Source organism: Suillus paluster, assembly GCF_016628075.1.
Source record: "Suillus paluster strain FC165 chromosome Unknown EDB91scaffold_32, whole genome shotgun sequence".
Taxonomy (NCBI): Eukaryota; Fungi; Basidiomycota; class Agaricomycetes; order Boletales; family Suillaceae; genus Suillus; species Suillus paluster.
In genome coordinates, this window is record NW_024537592.1 from 306,588 (window position 1) to 319,246 (window position 12,659).

At 49.6% G+C, this 12,659-nt stretch overlaps 4 protein-coding genes and 1 non-coding gene across 5 annotated transcripts; 1 reads left to right on the forward strand and 4 right to left on the reverse strand.

Moving 5' to 3' along the window:
* Nucleotides 1-266: 266 nt before the first annotated feature.
* EDB91DRAFT_459780 (uncharacterized protein) lies at nt 267-2,445 on the reverse strand. The gene is made up of 4 exons (XM_041327338.1): nt 636-2,445; nt 516-579; nt 370-436; nt 267-313 (listed from the first exon to the last, which is right to left on the reverse strand). Exon 1 carries the CDS (start codon nt 2,172-2,174, stop codon nt 645-647), a length of 1,530 nt encoding a protein of 509 aa, XP_041176395.1. The 5' UTR covers nt 2,175-2,445; the 3' UTR covers nt 267-313; nt 370-436; nt 516-579; nt 636-644.
* A 2,018-nt stretch (nt 2,446-4,463) lies between these two features.
* On the forward strand, nt 4,464-7,273 carry EDB91DRAFT_460010 (major facilitator superfamily domain-containing protein). The gene is made up of 16 exons (XM_041327339.1): nt 4,464-4,748; nt 4,809-4,825; nt 4,883-4,962; nt 5,010-5,038; nt 5,093-5,130; nt 5,180-5,255; nt 5,310-5,440; nt 5,502-5,523; nt 5,576-5,599; nt 5,647-5,677; nt 5,731-5,749; nt 5,807-5,850; nt 5,902-6,062; nt 6,114-6,497; nt 6,551-6,631; nt 6,685-7,273. Exons 1-16 carry the CDS (start codon nt 4,603-4,605, stop codon nt 6,884-6,886), a joined length of 1,485 nt encoding a protein of 494 aa, XP_041176396.1. The 5' UTR covers nt 4,464-4,602; the 3' UTR covers nt 6,887-7,273.
* Nucleotides 7,274-7,916: 643 nt separating this feature from the next.
* EDB91DRAFT_t73 lies at nt 7,917-8,002 on the reverse strand. Its single transcript has one exon. It is a non-coding gene; the product is annotated as a tRNA-Trp (tRNA).
* A 124-nt stretch (nt 8,003-8,126) lies between these two features.
* Nucleotides 8,127-9,952, reverse strand: EDB91DRAFT_1249338 (uncharacterized protein; the record flags this gene model as incomplete). Its single annotated transcript, XM_041323060.1, has 3 exons — nt 8,127-9,642; nt 9,704-9,768; nt 9,818-9,952. The coding sequence occupies 3 exons, from the start codon at nt 9,950-9,952 to the stop codon at nt 8,127-8,129; spliced, it is 1,716 nt and encodes a 571-aa protein (XP_041176397.1).
* A 511-nt stretch (nt 9,953-10,463) lies between these two features.
* Nucleotides 10,464-11,222, reverse strand: EDB91DRAFT_1054665 (uncharacterized protein; the record flags this gene model as incomplete). The annotated part of the gene is made up of 1 exon (XM_041313844.1): nt 10,464-11,222. The coding sequence occupies one exon, from the start codon at nt 11,220-11,222 to the stop codon at nt 10,464-10,466; it is 759 nt and encodes a 252-aa protein (XP_041176398.1).
* Between the last annotated feature and the right edge of the window lie 1,437 nt (nt 11,223-12,659).

The window sequence follows — 12,659 nt, forward strand, 5'->3', positions numbered from 1 at the left end:
TTTGAATACCGAGCACGACCACAATGAGTATAGTGATTGGGGGAGCTCACCTTTTGTTCTTTTGAATAATTCACTTCCATACCATCATTCCCTTTATTGCCAAGGCCCAGCACCTGCTCGGCAAAGCAGAAGTTACGCGAGTGTTGCTCCGCGTGTCACTGGAATTCCACATTGCACGAGCCTAAGTCGTGGCCTTCACGATCATTCTTGCTGTGAAGCTCAGGCCCGGTCTAGATTGTTCGATTGGACAGATGATAGGACTAAACCAGACTCGCATTCGCAGTCCCCCGTTAGGTAGTTCAGCAGAAACCTTCTGTGAAAAAATAGGAGTTTTCAGTTTCTCTTAGTATGTGAAGTATGAAATCTCACGATGCTCATGGTTATTTACAGCGTTAAAATTAGCATGCAAAGGAGCTCATGAAGCAACAATCAAGATCTGAACATAGGAGAGATGGTCAAAAGATATATTCAATGCTCAGACCTTGCAGACCTGAGCTAGAAGGGGGTTACATCACTTGAATATCAAGCCGCTTGTACATTAGTATTACCCGCGACGTAAGACTACGGCATGGGAACAGGCTGCAGATAGACGTGTACATGATCAGTATCACTCGACGACCGAGGCACATGCATACCTTAGGTAATTACTCGATAGACGCGTGCGCAAGTGATCTACCCCAACTAGAGAGGTCAACGCCGCATAGCCCCACGTCCGTACAACTCGCAAGTTTCGAGAATTGTGTAATAAATTCAGGGCAGTCAATAGCACGGATGGGTCCTTCCAGGGTTATTGTCGGCAACCGATGGGCCTGGCTAGTCATACTGAGAAGCCACTTGTGCATCTGTAGCAACGTATTGGGGAGTGGAGAAATGACAGTGAGGTGCTGGATGTGCGAGGATGCCCACGAACTGCGTATGCTATTGGAAGCTAAGTCTTCGAACAGGTAGCCAGCGTCCGAACCGCCGAGTTTGATGCGAGACAAAACCGGAAACGCACTCGTAAATGCTGGACTAGTATCCGCGCGAACCGCATTGTGAAGACGCACAGTTTCCACACAAGGAAATCTAGCTAGTGGAAAAGGGTCGAATAGTAGATCCGATACATCTTGTCCAGGCGGAGTATTGTCAGGATAGACTAGCTCAAAGTGACAGAGTGCTGGTGCTTTGATCACCGAGATGAAGTGACGCAAATCGCAAGGACACTGCGTGCCTGGATGAAGGACGAGAGTGTGGAGACGAGGAATATCTAGGGGAATAATGTCTTCTTCATTGACTCTCTCCTGGCCAAAGTTTATGGGTTGTCCATAGATTTCGAGGGTGCTTAACATCGGGGCTGAACCTATCAATGCTCTGAAAGTAGAGGGGTCGGTTGCTGCATGGGAAATTCCAACTCCCATCCCACGCAGCCGCAGCCGCAACGTGGTCAGCCCCGCAACGCTGAAACGGGCAGCATCAAAAGTCTGCGTGACGGGGGGCGGAAGGGGCATGTTTTCTACTTCAAGTAACTCCAGGGCTGGAGCCGAGTTGCCAAGTAACAACGGACACGGTCCACATACACCTGGTGACCTCATAGAAATGCTCTGGAGCATCTTCAAAGGGGCCACACGTCGAAGTTCCCGAAAGAGATGCGTGAAGTAGGGGTAAGACCTGTGCAGAACAATTATACGGCGCCAACGAGCGACCGAAGGCAATACAACATCAAGAGCACAGCCAAGATGTGCCATGCTGCGTTTATCGGCACCGTGCCAGGATGTTTCTCGTTCGCGGAATTCAATTGTAAGGGGAACGTTCGTAGAGCGAGAAAGGTAGATCTTCAAAACAGTAACTGGAATCTCTGATCTGATGGAAAGGCTGTCCCACAGCCTTTGGGCGTTGACCGCAACCTGTCTCCAGTGATGTGAAGTGCATGATATGGCTATCTCCGCCCGTCTAACATGTCCTTGCTCCTGACTTCGCACTGTTTCTTCAAATATAGCCAACAGGATCTCGTCTGGAAGGCAAGATATGGGCGCATGAGGAACTGTATGTGCTTGTGCCGTTTTCATCGTCAGGAGCGACTGAACTTCGGCGAGCGATGAGGTCGTTTCTTGAAGGCGGGTCCATAACTCCTCCCTTCTATTTTCTAATTCACAGACTTCTTGTCGAAGGGTCGAAACCAATTCTTCAGGAACCATGATGATCTAGAAGACACCTTTAGCCAAGTCTCGAGCAGTAAGGCTGTGCGCCACGCGGGGGCGTCTGCGTTACAGTTGTAAATGACAATTGAAGTGACTTGCCGCTAGTTTGTCAGAAATTTAAGTAGTAGATGTTGGAACGAATGGTGTTGGGTTGATAGCAGCTGCTGGAAAGCCACGATGTATAGTCACAGATGATTGCCTGATACGATGCCACTTAACCAAGTTGAGCTTCACGAGCGCTCATGTAGGACTACGACTAAAATGATTCCGTATAGTAATTTTGCAATCCGAAAAAACGTATACGCTCAGTGCCAGTTATTCGCAACTATGTCGCTTGTAAGCAGCTGATTGCGAGCTATATTAACACCATCTAGTTCAACACTAGTAGATCCCTTGATCGTTACAGTATGAATTGTTCTTTCGCGTTCTGGCACCGTATGGCACCCATAGACGCTCTCCTGAAGGCATAGGAAAGAATGAAACAACACGGCCGCCGAGCGTCACGCGCGAAGCGCCCGGAAACGCCTTGATAAACAATGTGATGGTGTCTGGGTCTCAAGCGTTCTGCAGGCGAACAGGTCTCCACGAGAGAATTTCGTAAACCATGCTCTATCAGTTTGTCTGCTGTCCGCTGGCCATGTGAGCAGGAATGCGGGAAGACAAGCTCGTAGTGACGAAGGGTGGGGGCTCTGAGTGCTTTTAGCATCAAAGGTAAGAAGTGAACGATCCATGAGCTGGGTCGGAGGATGAAGGTATCAAGGCTTAGAGTATCTAGATGCGGGATGGACCCTTCGAGTCTCTCTCTGAAAAAAATGAGCTGGATCACCATGTAGAGAGAGCACAGTGAGGTTCAGTGCTGACACCAGGAGCGCTTGCACAGATCCAGATGGCGTCATCATGGACCCCTGAGACAAGGTATTGTGAAACTCGATGATTTAGTATACATGACAGGTATGGGGAAATTATCTGGAGCGGGAGAGGCGCGGCCACGGTAGACGAAACCAGGTATGTGACCCCATAACCGCGACATCCACGTACGATGACCTACTCAAGCAACTGGAACGGCCCAGAGTTGCGGAGGCTTGGAAGGAGGTAAGACAGGTACGCGTCGGAGGTGTGGATGAATGCCAAACTGTGCCATCATGCAACAGACACTGGGTTTGTCATGTTTCCCCTCCACTCCATGACGTAGATATCAAGCGGGAGAAGACGCGAGCGTGATATATATGCGGCAATAGTTGCTGCAGAAATGGCAGGCGAGATACACACTCGTGTCCACAATATTGTTGGCGTGGTCACGGCCAGGCTGCGCCATCGACGCGAGACTTGAGAGATGTGATAATCTCAGTGCGCGCACCTTCGCTACTTGCGCCATGCACAGATTCTTGGAAAATAATAACCACCATTTCTAACCGCAACGCCGGCTCAGACAATTCCTGCTTTGCCAAGCATGTCCCTTTCAACACGTCTTTGGTCCTTCCGTGATGAACTTGCAACATCTCGCACTGATGCCGACCGGTAGTATTTGCCACTACTACTAATATAAGCAGATGCCCGTGACGATCCGTGGAGCTCCGTGTCTGTTCATCGCTGCATCTAAAATCGGTCTTGCGCGGTAAAAGCTTGGACGACTCACATGGAATGTTATAGTGCGGAGGTGGACGCGACTACTTAGTAGTAGCTTCCGGCGGGTGCAGTGCTACTAATGCCGTTTCGTCGGTTCAGCTTATGTAAATACACTTGGCTTACACCAGGTGTTTCGACATCAAAATAGAAGTGTTCTTGCCAAGAATTTAAACAGACAAGAAAGGAAATTTTGCTTATGTACGCGCAAGCTGGGTCTTCATATCATATTTGGCAAAAACACTCTGATGCCAATTCTAAACTTGACCAGAGTACCCTAGACCTCACCAGTGACCAGGCTCACCTAGAGTTTTCTAGGGTTCTCTTTCAAAGGCTGCAAATTGTTGCCGGTGGGTAGTAGCATATTGTGCGTGCCGTCAGCGCTGATGGTGGAACCTTGTCTTCAAGTTCCTTCTATCGCTGAGGTCTACCTACGGGAGACTAGTGGAACCTTAAACCTTTAAACAAGCATGGCAGCAGGATCTGGACTCCGTCTGTGTAAGGAACGCTTGAGATAAGTAAGCCATGTTATGATGCCGACTTAAACCTGATATATGTATGCCGTATACTTACTACTAGGTATTGCCGCACCTGGCATGCCGCATCCATATTTTATATTTATCCACCCCACCGGGGTATCGATCCAAAGACCGCCTGTCAATGACTGGTGGGCTTGGCTCGTCCCCACGGTGATCGCACGTATCAATCGCTCAGGTCATTTCCGGATTCCTCAGTTATTTGAACAACAAGGCACTCATTCAACCAGTCTCTCCTTTCAATCTGTTCCATCACCCAGTACATCATGGGCTCGTTACAAGATAACATCGAGATGATCCCCAAAAAGCAGATCATCGAGGAGCTTGGTTCGGAAGAACGAGCGCGCATTCTGCGCAAGATTGATTGGCACCTATTACCTTATGTGACGTTATTTTACCTGTTGGCGTTCTTGTGAGTCTGCTGAATGCATGTCTTGTCTGATGCTTGCTTCACGTTTTACGCTGCCTTCAGAGACCGAGTCAATATTGGTGAGTTGGAGCATGTGCCCATATTTTCTGTCGATTACTGGCTGAGACCGCCACCAGGCAACGCGAAGGTCGCTGGCATGTCTACAAATCTGAACTTGATCGGCCTTAGGTACAACATCGCTGCAGCCGTCTTTTTTGTGCGTTGTGTATCACGCTCATACCATCAAGTGCTGAGTTTCTCTAGATCCCGTACAGCTTTGCTGAGGTCCCCTCGTATGTTTAACTTTAACATCACGAGTAATGAGTCTGCCCTCAATGTTTGTATAGGAACATCGCGCTCAAGCTGTTCAGGCCGTCGCGCTGGAGTACGCCCACCTCTACCTTGTTATCCCTCATCAGATAACATTGATCCAGTACCAACTCTCATGGTCGCATGGGGTCTTGTGATGACCCTCATGTGTCTCGTCAATTCGTTCCAATCTCTCATTGTGTGCGTAAAGCGTATCTGCATGGTGGAGATAGACACATAATAATGCAACGGCAGAGCTCGAGTGTTTCTTGGCTTGACAGAAGCAGGGTTGTTTCCTGGAGTGAATTACTACATATGTCTCTGGTATCCACGATCTGAACGGTCCAAACGCATTGCCATATTCTTCTCTGCGGCATCGATGGCAGGTATGCAACATTTTGACAAGCGCCGGAGTTCGGCTCTGTTTAAAATTATCTCTGATTATAGGTGCCTTCGGCGGACTCCTTGCGTAAGTTGCTTGTCTTTCAAACCCTGTTGACCTTCATGTTTCATTCATACAGGTATGGTATTGAACGGATGGAGGGGTAAGTAATCTACTTCCCTTGTCAATCATCACTGATTTGCCAATCAGGATCGGAGGATTGCATGGTTGGCAATGGATTGTATGTTTGCACTTTTTCAAACTGAGATTTTACTAATTTACGATCACCGCTAGTTCTGCTTAGAGGGCATGGGCAAGTCGTGCTAGTAGATCTAAGGCAATTCAGATGCTCATCATAGACTTCGATCAGCCACCGTTCTCGTCGCATGTGTCTCGTTTTTCTTCATGCATGATGTGAGTTCACGGTTATGCCGCGCCGTTCAGTTGTTGATTTGGACTGCTTAGTATCCCGAAACAGCCAAATTTTTGACAGAGCCAGAGAGACTATACATCGTGAATATGCTCAAACAGGATGCGAACAACCTTTCCACCCGCTTCCGCACTCAATTCATCTTGCAAGCCATGAAGGATTACAAGACCTACGTCCAAATTATCATTTATATGGGGTACCCACTGCCTCCTGTCATCTCGCATGCATGAGCTGACTTCTTCATTAGATTGCTCGTCCCTGGTTATGCTATTGCCCTCTTTACACCAACTATCATCAATGAGCTTGGCTACTCTGCTGCCAATGCTCAGCTGCTCTCAGTTCCACCATTCGTTGCTGGTTGTATTGCAACAATCATAGTTGGCATCTATTCTGACAAACACAAACTTCGTGGCCCGTATATCATTGGTTGCACGCTCGTGGCTCTTGTGGGATATATCTTGCTATATACCAACTATCGAGCAGGCCCGTCGTATGCTGGAGCTTGTCTGGCCGCTATGGGTAACTATCCAACCGTCGCAATTGCTCTCGCTTGGGCAGGCTCCAATGCAGGAGGCGACTTAAAGCGTGGAGTCGTGCTAGCGATGGTCATCGGTGTTGGTAACCTTGGAGGGTACGTCATCTTATCACAAATACATATTTTTTTTTCCACTCAAGCCGTCTTAGTATTTGCTCCTCCTTCATTTATATTGATCCTCCACGTTTCCACATTGGGCATGGCACCGTCATGGGATTCCTTTCTCTTGCGTATGTCTCGTCAGTCTTCCGAACCGCAACACTATAACATATCCTTGTAACAGAATCATAACGAGCCTCTTCGCCATGTGGAACTATAATCGGTTGAACGAGAAAAAAGAAGCACAGTGTCTGGCGAAAAATATTACTGACGACAGAGGACACGCATTCGAGGACATGGGCGATGCCAGTCCGCTTTTCAGGTGGGCTCCACGACTCGTCCGCGGTGCAACCTTGACTGACGGGTATGCAAGGTACGCCATATGAGACATACAGCTGATGCAAGCCGTCCTTTTGAGCGTTCATTAATTCCACACGTCAGCTTCAAGAATAACGAATACCTAATACGTCTCGCCTATGATGTGCATTTAGAGTACTGGCATTTGACCGGCACGATGGAATGTTACAGATACTTGTCAGTGTCAATTAATCCTTCGCAGAATAGGACCATCAGCATTAGAAGGCAGATAGAACACGGATCACATGTCCACAAAAATAACTGACGGACCAGACATATAACTTGACCACCCTCAAGATTCCGATACAGAATTCATTGACAGGTGTCTTAAGGGGGTGAGAGAACACGTCCGAGACGCAAGGACTGCGAGGCGGTCACAGGCGTGAGCTGGCGGGAAAATGTATGGTGAGTTGAATATGATACTTAGGTACCCGTCCGGGATTTCCCAGACACACCGGCGATAAGTAACCACGTTCAACCTGCATTTGCAAACAGCAGATTTAGATGCGGCAAACTCTGCACGGTTCGGAACCAGATATGTAGCAACCTATAATTAGCTGAACGGCGTCTCGAACGAAAACATACCAAAGGCAGCTTCCGAGACAGGTCGTCTATAATGGCGAGTGAAAGAATATGGTTAGAACACAGGCATGCTTATGGTGATGCAAACCCGATGGTAGAATATGGTAGGCTAAACTTAGTTCACGAGATTTCTTCGGCCGTTCTTTCACAGCTCACTCATTGGTGGGTCGTTCCGGTATCGAGCAAGACTAGCAGATATCATGAAAAGGGAAGACGTTGGGCGGCAGCCTCGACGGTTACCGAACAGACGACGGGATACAGACAGCGAGGCAGTCGAACAGAGAAAGGAGCATGTGAAACGAAAAAAAGGAAACAGCTGAACCTTCGGTTATGACCATTGACATCATGCTTTGAAGTACGTAGCCGCTTCTCATCGTACACATATGTAAGTATGTACTTACTACGAGCCACTCCACGATGCAGGAGGTTGATGAAAACAAGAGGCGCGCGAGAATGTCGTTCAGTGACGTAAAAATGTGAACCCGACCCGGATTGAACGGATGACCTTGAGGATACAAGCCAAAGCTCTGGAATCTCACGCGCTACCACTGTGCTACGGGTTCATCCGTAGCCACCCTCCTTCACAAGCACCAAATACGTGAAAGGCTCTACACTTAAACTACGACGATGCGTCAATACCGTAAAATACATGCAGATCATTGAAATCCAAACGTGAATCATGTCCGTCTACTTCCTCGTGAATAACGTAAAACGCCGCTTCGATCCACGCGCACCGTCCCCATCTAGGTTCGTCGACGATGACGCTAAGCTGTACTGGGAGTCCTTGCGTTTCCGCATGAGGAACAGGAGGGAGTGTGGCCGCAAGGGCAACGTAGGGGGCCGCGAGCCCGTCGCCATACTCAAGCCTGAGGGCGTTGATGAGCCAGAAGAAAGAGGGTGCAGCGTTGGCACGTGCGACCGCGGTGTAGAAGGCGTGTTGAGTGATGTGTGGGACCACGAGGGTTCTGGTTGGAACGGAGGGAGAGCGAATGAGGTATAAGGTCCCGTGTCCGATTCTTCCGATGGACGGGGAACTTCTGCTGCTGACTCCTCTTCCTTCGGCTTCAACGAGATCTCTCTCTTTGGAAGAGCAATGTCATGATGAATGAGATCGAACCCCTCTAGTAGGTTCACAGCATACTCTGGCACGCGGACCGAGTCCTTGTCTAGTTCCGCAAGGATCTCCGTATGCGAGCGTGGCGAAGAACTTGCGTAGATTGTCGCTACGCCCCCCGAAGGCGCTTGTAGTGATGTCTCTGATGACACACGTGACACATGTGATGCCCCATTTGACGATGTCGATGCAATGGATAATGGAGGAGTAGAAGGCCGAGTAGAAGTCACGTCATCAGTCTCATTAAATGGCAGCAAGCGAGATGAAGGGGTCGATGACTGCGACAAAGATGTGGAAGAATATTCCGCATTGGAATGACATGTATTTCTAACTAGCGAGGATGGTCTAGTTGGCCCGCTTGCGACCCGTGGTTTGTTGGAGCGTCTTGGAGGAACAGCTGGCTCACCAATCGATTTTGGACGGGTATGCTGTGTTGTTAACCTCCGAGTGACACTGGTCGACGGGCGGAGACGAAGGGGTGAAACGTCGCTCATGGTGATTCGGCGTGAGAAGCTGCAGTCAACGAAAAGAGGCCTGCACTTATGGTGGATGTGTAATGATTTCCTCGTGTGTGATCGTTCAAAAAATCTAGCAAGATTAGCCCGGCGCCTTGCCTCGTTGTCGAGGGGTGTAGCTGGAAGATTCTCGTTGACCCTTCCTTGCTCGGGCGCATCCCTTTTCAACTTGAGTGAAGCCAGATGCTGACTCAATTGGCGAACCTCTCGGTCTACTGCAGACTGCCTTCGTTCCTCCATCCAGCGATCCGATTGCAGGGCAGCGTAGCTCTGTGGATCGACCGCTCTATCTGCGAGACAGATCCTTAACTTGGCAGCACGGTCCCTTGATTCATTCGCACGCGCACCCAGCGCAGCCGTCGCTTTTTCCAAAGCAAGAATCTGAAGTTCTCGAGGCGACCGTTCGCTTGTGCAACTCTTAAGTGCATGCTCCAAGGCCTGTTCCGCTAGAGAGTAGCGCCGTTCGCGACGTAAAGAGTCTGTAGGGGATCCACAGATAGAAGTAGCCTTGGTGGAGCGGCTAGGCTTCATGTTGGGATTGAGCCTGCCACATGCGTCGCTAGAATTAGGTGTGCTAAGCGTTACAGGAATGGACTGTTCAGATACAGTTTGTGTGCAATGTGAAGAACACGTACTGTACGTTAGCTGATATATCTGGAGAAATGGCGTCCTTTGATGCAAGAATGGCGTTGGCACGCTCCTGAAAGCAAGTGAATCAAAGGGTCTTCATCAAGTTGACCATTACATACACCCAACACACGCTTCATGCCCGTTACGCTGTTCGTTTTGATTTGCAGCGGTGGTAGATGTAAAAGACGGGTCTTGGATTCCTGCCCTGATAGATCAGGGTGTTCGTCAATCTGATCGATCTTCCGTTCCGTCATGATGAGGAAAGGATATCAATCGCAGCAAGCCAATGCTGAGAAATTGCAAAGCTATGGCACAGAAAAGACAGGAAACAAAGTTGGCTGAGAGAGCGGTCGGTATTTGAGAACTAACGGCAGCTGGCAGGGCTGTGCAAGCTTCGTGTCATTACAAAGTTGCAAGTACCTTGCAATTGCCGGTAAGACGGAGTTGGAAGCCTTACGGAAACCCGATAAACACCAGAGAAGCGCTCTCTCGTACTTATATCTGAAACGAAGCTTGCAGATAACAAAACAATGGCTTTCATTGATATATGATCGAGATCATAGATGTTTCAGTTCTATTCACAACTCAACGCGTCACTCCCCAGATCACATGAGTCAAAAAAACAACCACGTGTCCTTACGGGGTAAGTAGCTGCTGTGCTTCTCCGAGCAGGGCGCAAGTGACACAAGCTGGGTAACGGATATGTAGACATGGGTATATCGTGACATGATCTGTTCTTACATGTAAGCTATTCGTACATACTAATCACGATCTGCCCAGCATAAGATCTCGCAAACTCTTCCCAAGCTTCTTCACCCTACCCTTCATCCCTTTTCCGCGGCATCCTGTCTCCTTGAACAGGTAGTCCCCTGGCTCATCCGGGGCATCTTCTTTTCGCCATCTCGCCAAGTTCATCCGCATCTCCGTCTCGCCGCTTAACGAGAACCCAGAGTACACGCTCACAGGTACCGCTTGTCCAGGGAGAACCATCGACATAGGCCGTGATTCTCGGCCAAACTGCACTGGCATACCCTCCCCGCAGTCAAGAGATCTTGTGGCGCGTGGCGCGTAATCATAGTCAGATGGCATGGGGGAGGGCGTGCGGGGGAGGGAGCTGGGAAGCCCAGGTGTACTAGGGCGAGACATGTTTTTCCGAATGACGGTATAATATGGTCGGCTAGGATGACCGATTCGGACAGGAGGTTCAGCGCTGATAGGAGTCGAAGGCGCAGGAGAGGGTGATGGTGCTACCTGCATTGCATGTGGCACAGGTGATTCCGCACGATCATCAAAGGCGGGGGAAGACTGTCGTGATCTCGAGCTAAACGAGAGCGACGACATGCGCTGGAGCAATGGCATCCGCTTCTTTCTCCGCAGTTTCGGGCAACCTTGTGAGGATGATGACGCAACAGATAGTAATGAAAGGGCGTGAGCGTGTGAGGCACCATTGGGGTATACGTCGCCGCCAGCGGCGCGAGGTGCATCGATCAAAATGGAACTCGTATTCGAGTGTGAGGAAGTCATTTCTAGCATCATGAGTGATTTGCGGGACAAGTCGTGAGGATGGTGAGTGGCGCGTGCGTGCGTGGACGACGACGATGTTGTAAGGAAAAGAGCGGGTAGTTTACGACGGTGTCGTATCGACTGTTTCTTCACAGCTTGGTGCTTGTATTGTCCATCGGAAAGCTCCTGCTTCGCGCTGGCGGGGGCCGTCGAGGGTAATAATGACTGCACAAAATAAATGAAACACAAAGGGTCAGCAACACAACCCTGATTCCATGGAGGTATCAAACGGCATGTAAAATATAATATTTACCAAAATTGGTGTTGCTGTGGCGACATCGTCATTTGGAATAACGCCCACGGCCCTCCGCGCGTCCTCAGGTTTGGGTGAACACGCCAGCTCGCTGGTACACGAGTCTGACACTGACGTAATTCCGGGTACCTGAAGACTTTCCATGGAGAACATGAGGTCACCTTCAGGAGTCACAGGACCAGCGCTCGAGTTTGTTGAATCCGCCGAGACTCTCTTCGGCATACGCTTGACTCTCGCTCGCTCGCTTCTACCTCTCAATTGAGAAGTCGCCTTGGACGGTGCAGTTATTCTTCGCGGTCTCGGCAACCTCTCCTCGAACTCTTTCTTCGCCCCCGTAGAACTCCATGTACACCAGAGACACATAGGGATGAGCGTATTAGAGAAGCCGCACTGTGCACAGACAAAGAGCGGCCTGTTCGGGCAGAGGTGTAATGAAGGTAGCGAATCGGATGCAGGCAAGTGCTGGAGAGCACAGATCCACGATGAGTGATCATGATCCTCCTCGATATGAATGTAACTCACAGGTTTATTTCGTTTCCATTCCCTTCGAAGATAGCGTCGCGGAGTTGCTGATAGGTCCATGCAAGGGGGATCAAGGGCCATGTCGATGGTGGGGTATTGTCGCTGGTGCGATCCAAAGTGCGGGGTCTCTAAAGCTTTGAGCCTCTGGTTAAAACGACCAAGTCCACGAGGCCGAGGTCTGAACAAGCTAAAGTATCAGTCTGAATCACAAGCACGAGTGGGACACGGAGAGGTGAATATATCGAGGTATCTGTGAAGCGAGCACAGACATATCGATCATGAGACTGAAACTGTGGTCACTGATTGTTCTAAAGCATGCGTTTGGAGCGTGCTTGACGGCGTTTGCGAGCGACATCGTGGCCTCCACCAAGCTCTCGGAAACGTCAATGCACAAAAGGCATGCCAGGTCACACATCTATGACATAATACGGCAATATGTTCCGGACACCCCTCCCCCAAGGCCTGTAACTACTTAGTGTTGTTGACGACTAACAGAAATCTATCTGCACACGATTGAAACTCTTCCATTCAAGAAGCTTCCAAGTGGTTCGAGGAAGCGCTACCCTGAGAGTTGGAACTTGGAAGTGCTTACCCGGGCGCAATTCAGACGCGAAGCATAGCCT